Genomic DNA, 14,330 nt, shown 5'->3' on the forward strand with positions numbered 1-14,330 from the left:
ATATATTTTTTATTTATTTCAGAGAGGAAGGGAGAGATAAAAACATCAATGATAAAAAGAAAAAACAAACAATGATGAGCAAACAGGATGGAGTGTCCTAAAAAAATTAAAAATGGGCCCTAACCAGTTTGGCTCAGTGGCTAGAGCTTCGGCCTGTGGACTGAAGGGTCCCAGGTTCGATTCTGGTCAAGGGCATGTACCTTGGTTGCGGGCACATACCCAGTGGGGAGTGTGCAGGAGGCAGCTGATCAATGTTTCTCTCTCATCAATGTTTCTAACTCTCTATCCCTCTCCCTTCTTCTCTGTAAAAAATCAATAAAATATATATTTTTTTAAATTAAAAATGGAACTCCCATTTGACACAGCAATCCCACATTTAGGAATATCTCCCAAGAAACTAGAAGTTTCTAGAAACTATCCAGTGAAGTCAGCAGGATATATGTGCCCCTATGTTCCTTGCAGCACAATTTACCACAGCTAAGATTTGCAAACAGCCTAAGTGCCCATCAGCAGATGAGTGGATTAGAAAAGTATGGTACATCTACACAATGGAATACTACGCTGCTATAAAAAAGAAGGAATTCTTACCATTTGCAGCAGCATGTATGGAACTGGAGAGCATTATGTTAAGTGAAATAAGCCAGGCAATGAAAGAAAAATACCACATGATCTCACTCATTTATGGAAAATAAAGAACTCTATAACCTGATGAACAAAAAGATACAGAGGCAGTAAAGCATCGAACAGACTGTCAAATTACAGCGGGAAAGCTGTGGAGTGTTGGGGAGGGGGGGTAGGAGATCAACTGAAGGACTTGTATGCATGCATATAAGCATAACCAATGGACACAAGACACTGGGGGGATGTGATGAGGGCATGCGACAGGGGGTAGGGGAGGCTGGGGGAAGGTCATTGGGGGGGAAAAAAGGAGACATATGTACTACTATATGTAATACTTTAAACAATAAAAAATAAAAATAAAAATAAAAGGATATATGTGCCCCTATGTTCATAGCAGCACAATTTACAATAGCTATGATTTGGAAACAGCCTAAGTGCCCATCAGCAGATGAGTGGATTAGAAAACTGTGGTACATCTACACAATGGAATACTATGCTGCTGTAAATACAAAACAACTCCTACCACTTGCAACATCATGGATGGACCTGGACAGCATTATGCTAAGCGAAATAAGCCAGTTGGAGAAAGATAAATATCACATGATCCCACTCATTTGTGGAATATAATGAACAATATAAACTAATGAACAAAAATAGATCCGGAGACATAGAAGCACTGAAGAGACCATCAAACCTCAGAGGGAAGGCAGGGGGCGAGGGGGGTGGTTACAGATCAAACAAAGGACTTGTATGCATACATATAAGCATAACCAATGGACTCAGACAGTAGGGGGGGCAAGGGCATGTGCTGGAGGGCGGAAGCGGCCAGAGAGAGGTCAATGGGGGGAAAAAGAAACATATGTAATACTTTTAATAATAAAGAATTTAAATTAGAAAAAAAAATCAATGGTGAGAGAGAATTATCGATCAACTTCCTGCATGCCCCCTACTGAGGACAGAGTCAGCAACCCAGGCATGTCCCAGATGGGGAATTGAACCATGACCTCCAGGTTCATAAATCGATGATCAACCACTAAACCACACCAAATGAAAGTATGCCGATTTTTAACAGGGAGGGATATCTTGGCTGCAGAAGTCCCCCATGAGGAGGAAGGGGTCCCAGTCCCACAGCAGACCCCTCAGTCTAGGGTTCTAGTGCCGGGAAGAGAAGTCCCTATAACTTCAGGCTGTAAAAACCAATGAGGATTATTGCTGAGTGACACAGAGGCTGCTAGAGTCCCAGGCAGTTCCACTTAAAGGGCCCGGGCATGGACTTACTCAGACACACTCCCGCTGATCTCCAGCACTCGGCAGCAGCTTGAAAGGATCCAGGGACATACAGAGAGGAAATAAATTGTATGGCTTTAGGGCAAGAGCTTGGGGGCCTCCCAGAGAAAAGCGCTGGCAGAGGTCATTGCTCCTTTGCTGAGACCTCCCAGCCACAGGGCCACTGGCAGATGCCGTATCTGAATCTCCATCAACCTGGCCCACACTGTTTGCCCAGCCCTGGTGAGTCCCTGGGACCCCACCAAAGCTGTTTGCAGTGGCTTTTCTATATGAATAGCGTGTCCTTGCTCAGGCTTCAGACATTCCTAAAATCTCTACAACAGCTGGCCTCAACATACCCCATACCTCTTGCTAGGTGGTCCTAGGCCCAGCACTAGCAGCATGCTATGTTGGTTCACAGCTTGGCCTCTTCTTGGCATCTCCAAGCCCAACACAAGTAGAAGTCATCTAAACATTGATCTGTAATTCATGCCAGTGGCCTTGGGCAGAATACTGACAGTGGTGATCTTGCCTGCACCTCCTGGAAAGCCACAGAGCGAGCACACCTGGTAGACTGTATCAGATCACCTGTATCATCACCACCCCCACAAGCAACAGACAAGGGGCAGAGAGAGACCTGTGAAGTAAGTCCTACTCTGTGGGGTGGGCCCCTGCACAACTGATCCTCATTGGTCACAGCCAGTCCCTCCAGCTGACTTGCCTGGGAATAAATCCCTTCCCATTGACAATCAAATCCCTTCCCAACAGCAATCAAACTGAACTACAACAGAGGGTGTACACAGCCCATACAGTGTGGGGAGGTGGGGGGGAGCACACGCACCTTGAGTGCTCAGCTTGGGTGATCAAGAAGGCTGTGCCCCTGGACTCCTACTACAAAACACCTACTACATAAGGCAACTCAACCAAGCCTAGGAGATGGACCAGCTCTACCTAAAACACAGAAACAAACACAGGGAGGCTGCTAAAATGAGGACACAAAAAGACACGTCCCAAATGAAAGAACAGGACAAAATTCCAGAAAAGGAACTAAACAAAATGGAGACAAGCAAACTACTAAATGCAGAGTTCAAAATACTGATTATAAGGATGCTCAATGAACTTAGTGCAAACTACAACAGCATAAAAAAGAACCAGTCAGAAATGAACGGTACACTAACTTCAGTGAAGAATATAGCATAGAGAATCAACAGTAGAGTAGATGAACCTGAGAATCAAATCAGCAAGTTGGAATATAAGGAAGCAAAAAACACCCAATCAGAACAGCAAAAAGAAAAAAGAATCCAAAAGAATGAGGAAAGTGCAAGAAGCCTCTGGGACAACTTGAAGCATATCAACAATTGCATCATGGGGGTGCCAGAAGGAGAAGAGAGAAATCAAGAAGTTGAAAACCTATTTGAAAAAATGACAGAGCCCAGCCAGTGTAGCTCAGTGCTTGAGCACTGGACTTCTGAACCAGGAGTTACGGTTTGATTCCTGGTTAAGGCACATGCCCAGGTTGCGGGCTCAATCTCCAGTGTGTGTGGGGGGGGGACGGGGGGGGGAGAGTTTGCAGGGGGCGGCCAATTGGTGAATTCTCTCTCAACATTGATGTTTCTATCTCTCCCTCTCCCTTCCTCTTTGAAATCAATAAAAACATTTCTTTGTAATTTTTAAAATAATGACAGAAAACTTCCCTAACTTGGTGAAGAAAATAAACATACAAGTCCAGGAAGTGCAGAAAGTCCCCAACAAGATGAATCCAAAGAGGACCACACCAAGACACATAATAATTAAAATGCCAAAGGTTAAAGAGAAACAGAGAACCTTAAAACCAGCAATAGAAAAGCAGTTATCTACAAGGGAACTCCCAAAAGACTGTCAGCTGATTACTCAACAGAAACTTTGCAGGCCAGAAGAGAGTGGCAAAAATTATTCAGTGATGAAAAGGACTTACATCCAAGATCACTCTACCGAGCAAAGCTATCATTCAGAATTGAAGGTCAGATAAAGAGCTTCACAGACAAAAAAAAAAGCTAAAGGAGTTCATCACCACCAAACCAGGATTATATGAAATGTATGGGTATTCGTTAAGAAGCAAAAAAAAGATAAAAAATATGAACAATAAAATGGCAATAAATGCATATCTATCAACAACTGAATCTAAAAATCAAAATAAATAAACAAGGCATCTAATGAATAAAATAAACTGATGAATAAAATAGAACCAGAGGCATGGAAACATGGAACAGACTGACGAATCTTAGAGGGAAAGGCGGGAAAGGGGAGAGATTAACCGGAGAACTTATATGCATTACCCATGGAGACAGACAATAAAGTGGTGAAGGCTTGGGGGAGGGCAGGAACCGGCAGAAGGGAGGGTAATGGGGGGAAAATGGAGGGACATCTGTAATACTCTCAACAATAAAGGTTTTTTTAAAGCTCATTGGTATTATTTGATCATAAAACCATAAATATAAATTATTTAGATATATATGCTTTTATATATGATGTAATTATTGCTACTAAATATAACCACCATAGCCGAAACCGGTTTGGCTCAGTGGATAGAGCGTCGGCCTGCGGAATGAAGGGTCCCGGGTTCGATTCCGGTCAAGGGCATGTACCTTGGTTACAGCCACATCCCCAGTAGGGGGTGCGCAGGAGGCAGCTGATTGATGTTTCTCTCTCATCGATGTTTCTAACTCTCTATCCCTCTCCCTTCCTCTCTGTAAAAAATCAATAAAATATATTTAAAATATATATATATGTATATATATAACCACCATAAACCAAAGATAGTACCTTGGAGTGAGGAAAGATGATGCTCCTGTAGCTTCTCCTGAGAGAGGAGTCCCAAGTATCTGAGAACAACATACTTTGTTTCATAGTGAAATCCCAGAGGCACAGAAGTAGAAGACGCCATTGAGTTGGGTGGCAGAGCTCCAAAAAGGTCTGCTAACAGATGTGTAAAACCTAAAAATATGAAAGCATTTTTTCAGTTTAAAGTTTATTACATGCTGCCCAGCTGTTGTCGCCAGTGGTTGAGCGCAGACCTATGAACCAGGTGTCATGGTTTGATTCCGGGACAAGGCACATGCCCAGACTGCGGGCTCAACTCCTGGTGGGGGAGGGGGGAGAGGGGGTGTGCAGGAGGCAGCCAATCAATGATTCTCTCTTATCATAGATAAAAATATTTTTTTAAATAAAGTTTATTACATGCTAGTAAATTTTCTTCTTTACTTCAATTAGTCAACTAAATACCAAAATACGTATTTCTAAGACTTTTCTTCTGAGTAATGTTTTAAAAATATATTTACTTACAAGTGGTAATTTATTCAGATTTCATATCAAAAGTACACTTCCCTCTCTCCCTAGTTTATTTTCACCTATATGGCAAAAACACTAGTCATGCCTCCACTACACCTCCATCTAGCATGTTCTCTTATTTCCTTTACTAATAAAGTCTCCTAAATTGTGGCCACACAGCTGCCAATTATATTTCCTAGTCTCCTTTGCAACTTAATGTACCATATGATCAGTTTTAGCCACAGAAATATGAGAAGTTATATCTGCAATTTGTGGGTCTTTCCTCAAAGAATTCCTCTTCCCTCCTTTCTATGGTTTGAAATGTGAATATGGCAAACATGCAAACAAGAACACCATTTTAGGGGTGGTGAAGCAACAAGACAGAAGGAACCTGTGTTCCAAAATGACCAAGTAGAGCAGAGTGACCTTACCAGCCTGATCACTAGCTTCTGGACTGTTATTTAAGCGCCTATCTCTTCATTAGGCTTCCTAACTTGTCCCCTAGTCAACAACACAACTACAACTCTCCCTTTTTCACCTGGACTTAGCAGCAGTTTTACCTACTATGTAACTTTTTTTATTTCTTTTTTTTTTTTAATATGTTTCTATTGCCCAGCTGGCTAAGTGGTTAAGCATCAAGCTATGAACTAGGTGGTCACGGTCCGACATGCCTGGGTTGTGGGCTCGATCCCCAGTGTGGAGCGTACAAGAAGCAGCCAATCAATAGTTCTCTCTCATCGCTGATGTTTCTCTCTCTCTCTCTCCCTCTCCATTCCTCTCTGAAATCAATAAAAAAATATTTTTAAATGTTTTTATTAATCTTTAGAGATATAGAAACATCAATGAGAGAGAAACATAATTGATTGGTTGCCTCCTGCACACCCCACACTGGGGATCTAGACCGCAACCCAGGCATGTACCCTAACCCGGAATCAACTGTGAGCTCCTGGTTCATGGGTCGATGCTCAATCACTGAGCCGCACTGGCCAGGCTACCTTTTTAAGATTTACTCTCAGCATATACTCTCTCTCTTTTCTGGAGCCCACCCACGCCCCTCTTCCCTCTTTTGTCCCTCAAGGCACTTATCTCTCTCTCTCCCTTTCTCCTAAGCTTCAGAGGCCCTTCCTTTGCTTCTGTAACTTGTTTCCTGAGTGCATTTCTTCTACGGCTCACTTCTTCTACCTCTGTGACTTTCTAAATAAACTTTCTCTTATAACTTGAAATAAGTAAATAAATAAATTTAGAGGCGAAACCAAGATGGTGGCATAGGTAAACACCTAAACTGCAGCCTCGCACAACAATTTCAAAAACACAACTAAAAGTCAAAACGGACATCATCCAGAACCACAGGAAAGCTGGCTGACTGAAACGCCCACAACTAGAAGGAAAGAGAAAACCACAAAGAAAATCAGAGGAGCCGTAAAAGCCTGAGGTACGGAGACACGGGCGCGCGCGTGTGCGGGGAGTACGGAGCCAGAGAGGACGGGGCGGCTGAGTGCCTGGCAGGCGTTCTCTAGCGGGAAGGAGATAAAAGTACCGGACTGTGCTGAACCCCAGCTCCGACTGCACTGAACCCCAGTACTGGGCGAGACCCTGGGGACCCAGGCTCATAGTGGAGGGATCTGGGCTGTAAGGCAGAAACTCAGGGGAGCGGCGAAAGGCAGAGCACCGGAGGCGTGCACGTGAATGCACGCAGAGGACGGACTGTTGACTATGCCACTGGAATGCCCTAGCGGGAAGAAGACAAAAGCTCTGGACTGCACTGAAACCCAGCTCCGACTGTACTGAACCCCAGTTCCGGGCGAGAACCTGGGAATCCAGATTCATTGGGGGAGAGACTAGGCTGCTTGGCAGTGGGCGAAACTCCAGGGCGCCTTTCTCTCAGAGGTGTTTGCAGGGAGTACAGAGGGACACTGAGGGACACTGAGACCCAGGAACCTCATAGGGCGGGGCTGACATGAAGCCAAGGCTGTAGACTCCACCCTGAAACTCTGCCCCATCCAAGCTGAGCACAGAGGCTTTTACAATTTTGCAAGTCTAGTCGAATAAGGCTATCTCCCAGCGTAGACACAGCTGATCCTCACAGCCAATTGGCCTGGAGGTCAACTCCTCCCACTGATACCAACAACAATCAAGACTTAACTACAACAAGGCTGTACACACAGTCCATTAAGGAGTGCACCAAGAGTGTCCACTTCAGGTAACTGGGGAGGTCGAGCCACTGGCCCATATAGAACAACTAGCACACAAAGCTACCCTACCAACTCAGGGAAGCAGCGAAAATGGGGAGACAAAGAAACATATCAAAAACCAAAGAAATGGAGGAAAACAAACGACTGGAGATAGAGTTCAAAACCACAGTTATAAGGTTTTTCAAGAATTTCCTAGAAAGGGCCGATAAATTTAGCGAGACCCTTGAGGATAGGAGAGAGTCCCTCGAGGATATGGAAAAGGACCAACTAGAAATTAAACATACACTGACTGAAATAAAAAATATTATACAGAGACCCAACAGCAAACTAGAGGAATGCAAGAATCAAGTCAAAGATCTGAAATACAAAGAAGCAAAAATCACTCAACTGAAAAGCTAAAAGAAAAAATAATCCAAAAATTTGAAGATAGTATAAGAAGCCTCTGGGACAACTTCAAGCGTACCAACATCAGAATTATGGGGGTGCCAGAAGAAGAGAGAGAGCAAGATACTTGAAAATCTATTTGAAGAAATAATGACAGAAAACTTCCCCCACCTGGTGAAAGAAATAGACTTACAAGTCCAGGAAGCGCACAGAACCCAAACAAAAGGAATCCAAAGAGGACCACACCAAGACACATCATAATTAAAATGCCAATGGCAAAAGACAAAGAGAGAATATTAAAAACAGCAAGAGAAAAACAGTTAATTACCTACAAGGGAGCACCCATACGATTGTCAGCTGATTTCTCAACAGAAACTATGCAGGCCAGATGGGAGTGGCAAGAAATAGTCAAAGTGATGAACAGCAAGAACCTACAACCAAGGGTATGCTTCCCAGCCAAGCTGACATTCAGAATTGAAGGTCAGCTAAAGAGCTTCACAGATAAGAAAAAGCTAAAGGAGTTCATCACCACCAAACCAGTATTATATGAAATGCTGAACGGTATTCTCTAAGAAGAGGAAGAAGAAGAAAAAGGTAAAGATAAAAATTACAAACAACAAATACATATCTATCAACAAGCGAATCTGAAAATCAAGTGAATTAAAAATTTGATGTACAGAATAAACTGGTGAATATAATAGAATCAGGGGCAGAGAAAGGGAGTGGACTGACAACTCTCAGGGGAAAAGGGTGTGGGGGGTGCAGGAAGAGACTGGACAAAAAATCGTTCACCTATGGATGAGGACAGTGGGGTGAGGTAAGGGAAGAGGGTAGGATGGGAACCAGGTGGAGGGGAGCTATGGGCGGAAAAAAGAGGAACAACTGTAATAACCTGAACAATAAAGATTTATTAAATTTAAAAAAAACATTGTTGAAATTAAAGGAGCCCTAAATAAATAAAAGAATATATATACCTCACCAATAATACCAAACACCTTGGTTATCCAGGAGGTCCATGGGGGGGGGGGGGGGGGCCAAGAAAGTATAAATACACAGGGGTCTCCACCCAGCTTCCCTTTTGTATGACACAAAATCAAAACAATGCCCCTTTGTGTGTAAAATTAAAGAGAGGTTTCTGGCCTGTGTGGACACCAAAGAAAGGGTGTCACTACTATCACTACTTGCCCGTGGTAGAAGTGCAGAAAATGTAACCAAGACCTTGTCTATACAAAACGAAATAGACAGCCAGTTTGAAAGGGTATTGCCATGGACTAGAACAAAGAATATCCTTACATGATATTATTCTACACTGGCATTAAAAATTTTCCCATACTTGGATCACCCCCATTACATATAATAATTCCTCACACCCATGGGGGGAGGGGGATCATCTGTTTGGTGCTTGGAGACAAACGTAACACATCTCTAGATATTTTAGAATTACAACAGCATATTATATAATTACCCCAAACAAACTTACAAACTAATTCTTTGAATGTCTGGCAGCAATTTAAAAAGGACATGAAAGGGTTTAATCCCTTCCACTGTGTAGAGGGCCCCCTGGGAAGGCACCTGAGCATTCTAAATTGGCCCCTCTTGCCCTTTTGGCCAAGAGGGACCTGCTTCTCACAATCCAATTGTCCACAGCTGTTGCCTGAGCTTCTGTTCATGCCAAGGGTGAAACCTCATGATGGCTGGTACCATGGATGTGTCTCTCGCCCAGTGGGGTGAGCTGGGCCTCCTTGGAGAAGAAACCTGGGTTCCACAAGATATGTGATCAGTGCTGGGACCCTGCCAGCAGGCGAGGGGATCCCAAGACAGGTGCTGGGCGCGGAGGCCATGGGGGCATAGGTGACCAAGGAGACAGAACTAAACCTCACATCACCCTGCTTGGCCCCGGAGGATGGCTGGTTAGCCAGAGACGGGTAAGATTCCTCAGGGAAGGAACAACCTAAGACAGGCACAGTCGCACAGGGGCCATCAGGAGAGAACTTGGGGGTCAACAGAGGTGGGGCACAGACCTTCACCCCCCCAAGTTTGCAGGGGCCTGAACCCTCACCCCTGCTGAGGGAGATCTCCTGCCCCCATGGCTGCTCAGCTTCACATGCCCAGCTCAAATCGGGACTCGGGTAACAGAGACTTGGCCGACAGCAGACGCCCTCTCACTGCAACAAGACTTGATGGAGATGTCTTGCACCCATGATCCAGGGAACTGGGGTCTAGGATATCTAAATCCAGCCTAGCACCAGGAATGCTCAGGGCCTACTCAAGAAGGCAAATAATCCTCTCCCCTAATAATTACAGGGTAAAACAAGATGGTTGTTAGAATATTAAATTTGACAGTAAAATAGTAGTCAAGTTTTCAGACTAATTTAAATTGGCCAACCAAAATAAGCAAATACTCTAGAAAAATCAATTGTACTGGACAAAAAAGCTGTTACTAAAGTGTTAACTAAAATTTTTATTGATAGTTCATCTCATGGTAAAATTGCATAACATATAATGAACCTAAAGCAGTCACATTTTAGTGCAAAAAAGTAAAATTTAAAAGCTATCAAGATTACAGCATAAAATTTCCAAAAGCCTCCCAATATTTAAACCAAAAAAGGGGGGATAGTAGAAGAATATCATGTAAGGAAAAATATCCTGCAAATAAATTACATCTAGAAAATTTTTACTTTAGAAAATTAACTTTCATTTGTAATGCTAACAGCAAGTCACCCAGGTAAAACATACACGGTGTCAAAACAAGCCAAAGGAAAATCATTTGGGCAAAAAAAAATGAAAAAGGATCACAAATCAAATTTATAGAAAAGATTCCTTTATTAACTTTTGGTCGAGAATATGTTTGTATATTTTCAGAAAACAACTCCGAGACATGTGGATTCCTGCAACAGAGAGGAATTGACAGGAGTGCTCCAGCCATGAAGTCAGAAGAGAAACAGTCCAGAGATGGAAGACGCTGACGATGCCTTGCCATACTAGCAGTCAGCAGATGTGCGTCACTGCAGATTGCCCAGGACCAAACCAGAGAGGGTCGGACCTGCAATACCACCATTTGTCCACCATCCAGAACTGAAATATCACTGCTGTTATGAACACGTTAACAACTGTTGGACATAGAAACCGGGACTCAAAAGAACTGTTGGCCCAGAAAGAAACTCACTACAGACTGATTCATTTGCCTGTCACCATAACCATTATTGCTTGTCTCATTTTCAGTTCCTATAAGTGTATTCCTAGTATCACATGAGCTCACTCATCTAGGGGAAATGATGAACAACATAGACTGAAGAACAAGAACAGCATTGATCAGACTGTCAGACCTCAGAGGGAAAGTAGGGGAGGGTGGGGACAAGGGAGATAGATCAACCAAAGGACTTGTGTGCTTGCATATGAGCCTAACCAATGATCACGGACAACAGGGGGAGGGGGGCTTGTGTGTGTGGGGGATTGGGAAGGGAACGGGGGGAGGGGGTTGATGACAAATATGTGATACCTTAGTCAATAAAGTAATTTAAAAAAAAAGAATATATATACCAAAATTAATTAATTAATTAATTAATCTCACATGCTGTAATAAAATACTGAATGTAAGCTGTAATTGAAAAAAAATTGTTGATTAAAAAAAGATTTATGCGCTTAGTAACTTTCAAATATACAATACAGTACTAACTACAGTCACCATGATGTACATTATATCCCCCAGAATGATTTCTTTTATAACTGCAAATCTACACCTGTTGACCCCTACTATGTACCTTACTAGCTGTTTCCAATCATAATAACTCATTAAGAGGTTTCCAAATAACTGTTTTCTACTTAAAACAACAATACAGACTGCTTTAAGATCTCAAGAAATATCCAGTAGCCCTGGCCAGTGTGACTCAGTTGCTTGAGCATTGTCCAGTACACCAAGAGGTTGCTGGTTCAATACCAGGTCAGGACAAATGCCCAGGTGTGAGCTTGATCCCCAGTAGGTGGCATGCAAGAGGCAGCCAATATCTTAAAAAAAAAAATCAGCCCTAACAGGTTTGGCTCAGCCTGTGGACTGAAGGGTTCCAGGTTCGATTCCAGTCAAGGGCATGTACCTTGGTTGTGGGCACATCCCCAGTAGGGAGTGTGCAGGAGGCAGCTGATCCATGTTTCTCTCTCATCGATGTTTCTCTCTATCCCTCTCTCTTCCTCTCTATAAAAAAATATTTTTTTAAATCAATAAAAACATATTTTTAAAAAGAAAAGAAAAAGAGATTCAGATAGCTAACAATAGGAAAAAGAGACAGGCAAGGTTGGCAAAATTTAAGATCTGTAAAAAGCAAACTAAGAGAAATGTCCTAGAATAATTATTGTTTCTATCTTCTGGGGACAATGCTACAAAAATTATATCAAAATATCCAATAAGTCAACAATATGCCTTGGACTGCCCTGCTCAACTTTAAGTTCCCATAAACTTCAGAAAGGTATATTTAAAAATTATTAATACATACGCCAAAGAAAGGGAAAAGGTATTATAGCTTACATCACAGGAATAAAAGCAGCATCCCTTGTGTTCTTACAGGGTATTCAAAATATTTGATGACAAAAGAAAACAAAGAGAAAAAGAAATATATATTTGATTACACTTTTACACTGTTATTACCATTTAATAATGAAAAGACAGTGTTTCAAATTTAAAAATAATAAAAAAGAAACCCATAAAAGTAAAATAAATTTTCTGAGATCTATGAATCAGATATTAACTAGCAGTAGTGCTATAATGCATTTTCACCTTTTTTTTTTTTAAATCCTCACCCTAGGATATGCTTTTATTAATTTTAGAGAGGAAGGGAGAAACATTGATGTGAGAAACATCAATCAGATGCCTCCCACACACGCCTCGACCAAGGAACCAAAGTATGTGCCCTGACCAGGAACCAAAGCACAACTTTTTGATGTATGAGATGGAACTTCAACTAACTTAGCCACCCAGCCAGAGCTAATTTCACTTTTTTTTTTTTACTTTTTTGCCTACCAGCCATCTGACCTCAATTTCCTATCTATGGAGCATCCCGCAGTGTCAATCATAGTAGAAAGCAAATCCCCACTACAAAAGCTAAAACTGACTAGATATTTTCTCTCCTGTTCTGGTCCATGTACCCCAGGCTACAGATATGTGATCTGGGTACAGCCAAGTCAGAGGTTCTAGATTTGGAATCTAAAAAGACATTTAAAGGTAATTTATGAAAAAGTGGGTTCAGCAAAGGCAGTGGTGCAAAACCAGTGGCAGTGTGCTAACCATTCTATTCCCGTGGCAGGCCTGGCTGAGTGTGCAGCAGTCTCCCTTGGTTCCTGCCTATTTCCCAAGCCTAATTGTCCAGCTTTCCCATCCGTTCTGTGAGATATCCAACGCCTTTGCAGTAAGTTTCTACTCAAATAAGCTAAATTACTTTGTGTTGTTTGTAACCAAGACCTAACCGGAATCTACTTTTCTTTTCTTTTTTTTAAAATATATATTTTATTGATTTTTTTACAGAGAGGAAGGAAGAGGGATAGAGAGTCAGAAACATCAATGAGAGAGAAACATCGATCAGCTGCCTCCTGCACACCCCCTACTGGGGATGTGCCCACAACCAAGGTACATGCCCTTGACCGGAATCGAACCTGGGACCCTTGAGTCCACAGGCTGACACTCTATCCACTGAGCCAAACCGGTTAGGGCTGGAATCTACTTTTCTTAAAACTTCTAAGGCAGTTTCCCAATGAATATAACACACTACATTCTAAAAGATTACTAGACTATTTATAGTTTAGAAAATCTTCTAATTCTACAAAGTCCACATACAGACTAATAATTACATCTATTAAAATAGACAATAGTGCCTTCGGACAATTTTTTGTATTCATTCCACACACATCTTAAGATATAAGGTACTCACTCGACCAGTGTGGCTCAGTGGTTGAGTGTCAACCTAGGAACCAGAACGTCACCCAGCCAGAGCTAATTTCACTGGTCAGGGCACATGCCCGGGATGTGGGCTCGATCCCCACTAGGGGGCATGCAGGAGGCAGCCAAACAATGATTCTCTTTCATCATTGATGTTTGTCTTTCTCCCCCTTCCTTCCTCTCTGAAATCAATAAAATATATTAAAGAAAAAAAGATACAAGGTACTCTATAGGCATTAGACACAAAGACAACTAAGATAAATCACTGCCCTCAGAAGTTTTCAACCAAGTAGAAGAAAACAAAAATATATAAACAAGTACAATAAATTTCTAATACAAGTCAGTATCCATAGAGTGGGAGAGAGCAACCCAAAAGTAGAAACAGGCAAGTCTCTCTGGGGAAGGGGAAAAGGAAGAGGAAATTAATTATCCTATCTAATAAAGAGCGAATATGCTAATTGACCCTCACACTATTGCAAGATGGCAGCATCCATAGCCAATAAGGAGGGAATATGCTAATTGACTGCCCTGCCCTCAAAGATGGCAGCACCCACAGCCAAGATGGAGGGAATATGCTAATTGACTGCCCTGCCCTTAAAGATGGCAGCACCCACAGCCAAGAAGGAGGGAATATGCTA

The 14,330-nt window shown here is 42.3% G+C and overlaps 1 protein-coding gene across 1 annotated transcript in view; it reads right to left on the reverse strand.

The window, feature by feature from the left end:
* Positions 1-14,330, reverse strand: part of BCL2L13 (BCL2 like 13) — a 153,729-nt gene that overhangs the window by 121,719 nt on the left and 17,680 nt on the right. Inside the window, exon 2 of the mRNA XM_054718667.1 lies at positions 4,690-4,860. Within this exon, the coding sequence (XP_054574642.1) occupies positions 4,690-4,810 (121 nt within the window). The 5' untranslated portion in view covers positions 4,811-4,860. The remainder of the gene's footprint in view (positions 1-4,689; positions 4,861-14,330) is intronic.

The sequence above is a fragment of the Eptesicus fuscus genome, chromosome 7 (assembly GCF_027574615.1).
Source record: "Eptesicus fuscus isolate TK198812 chromosome 7, DD_ASM_mEF_20220401, whole genome shotgun sequence".
Classification (NCBI taxonomy): domain Eukaryota; kingdom Metazoa; phylum Chordata; class Mammalia; order Chiroptera; family Vespertilionidae; genus Eptesicus; species Eptesicus fuscus.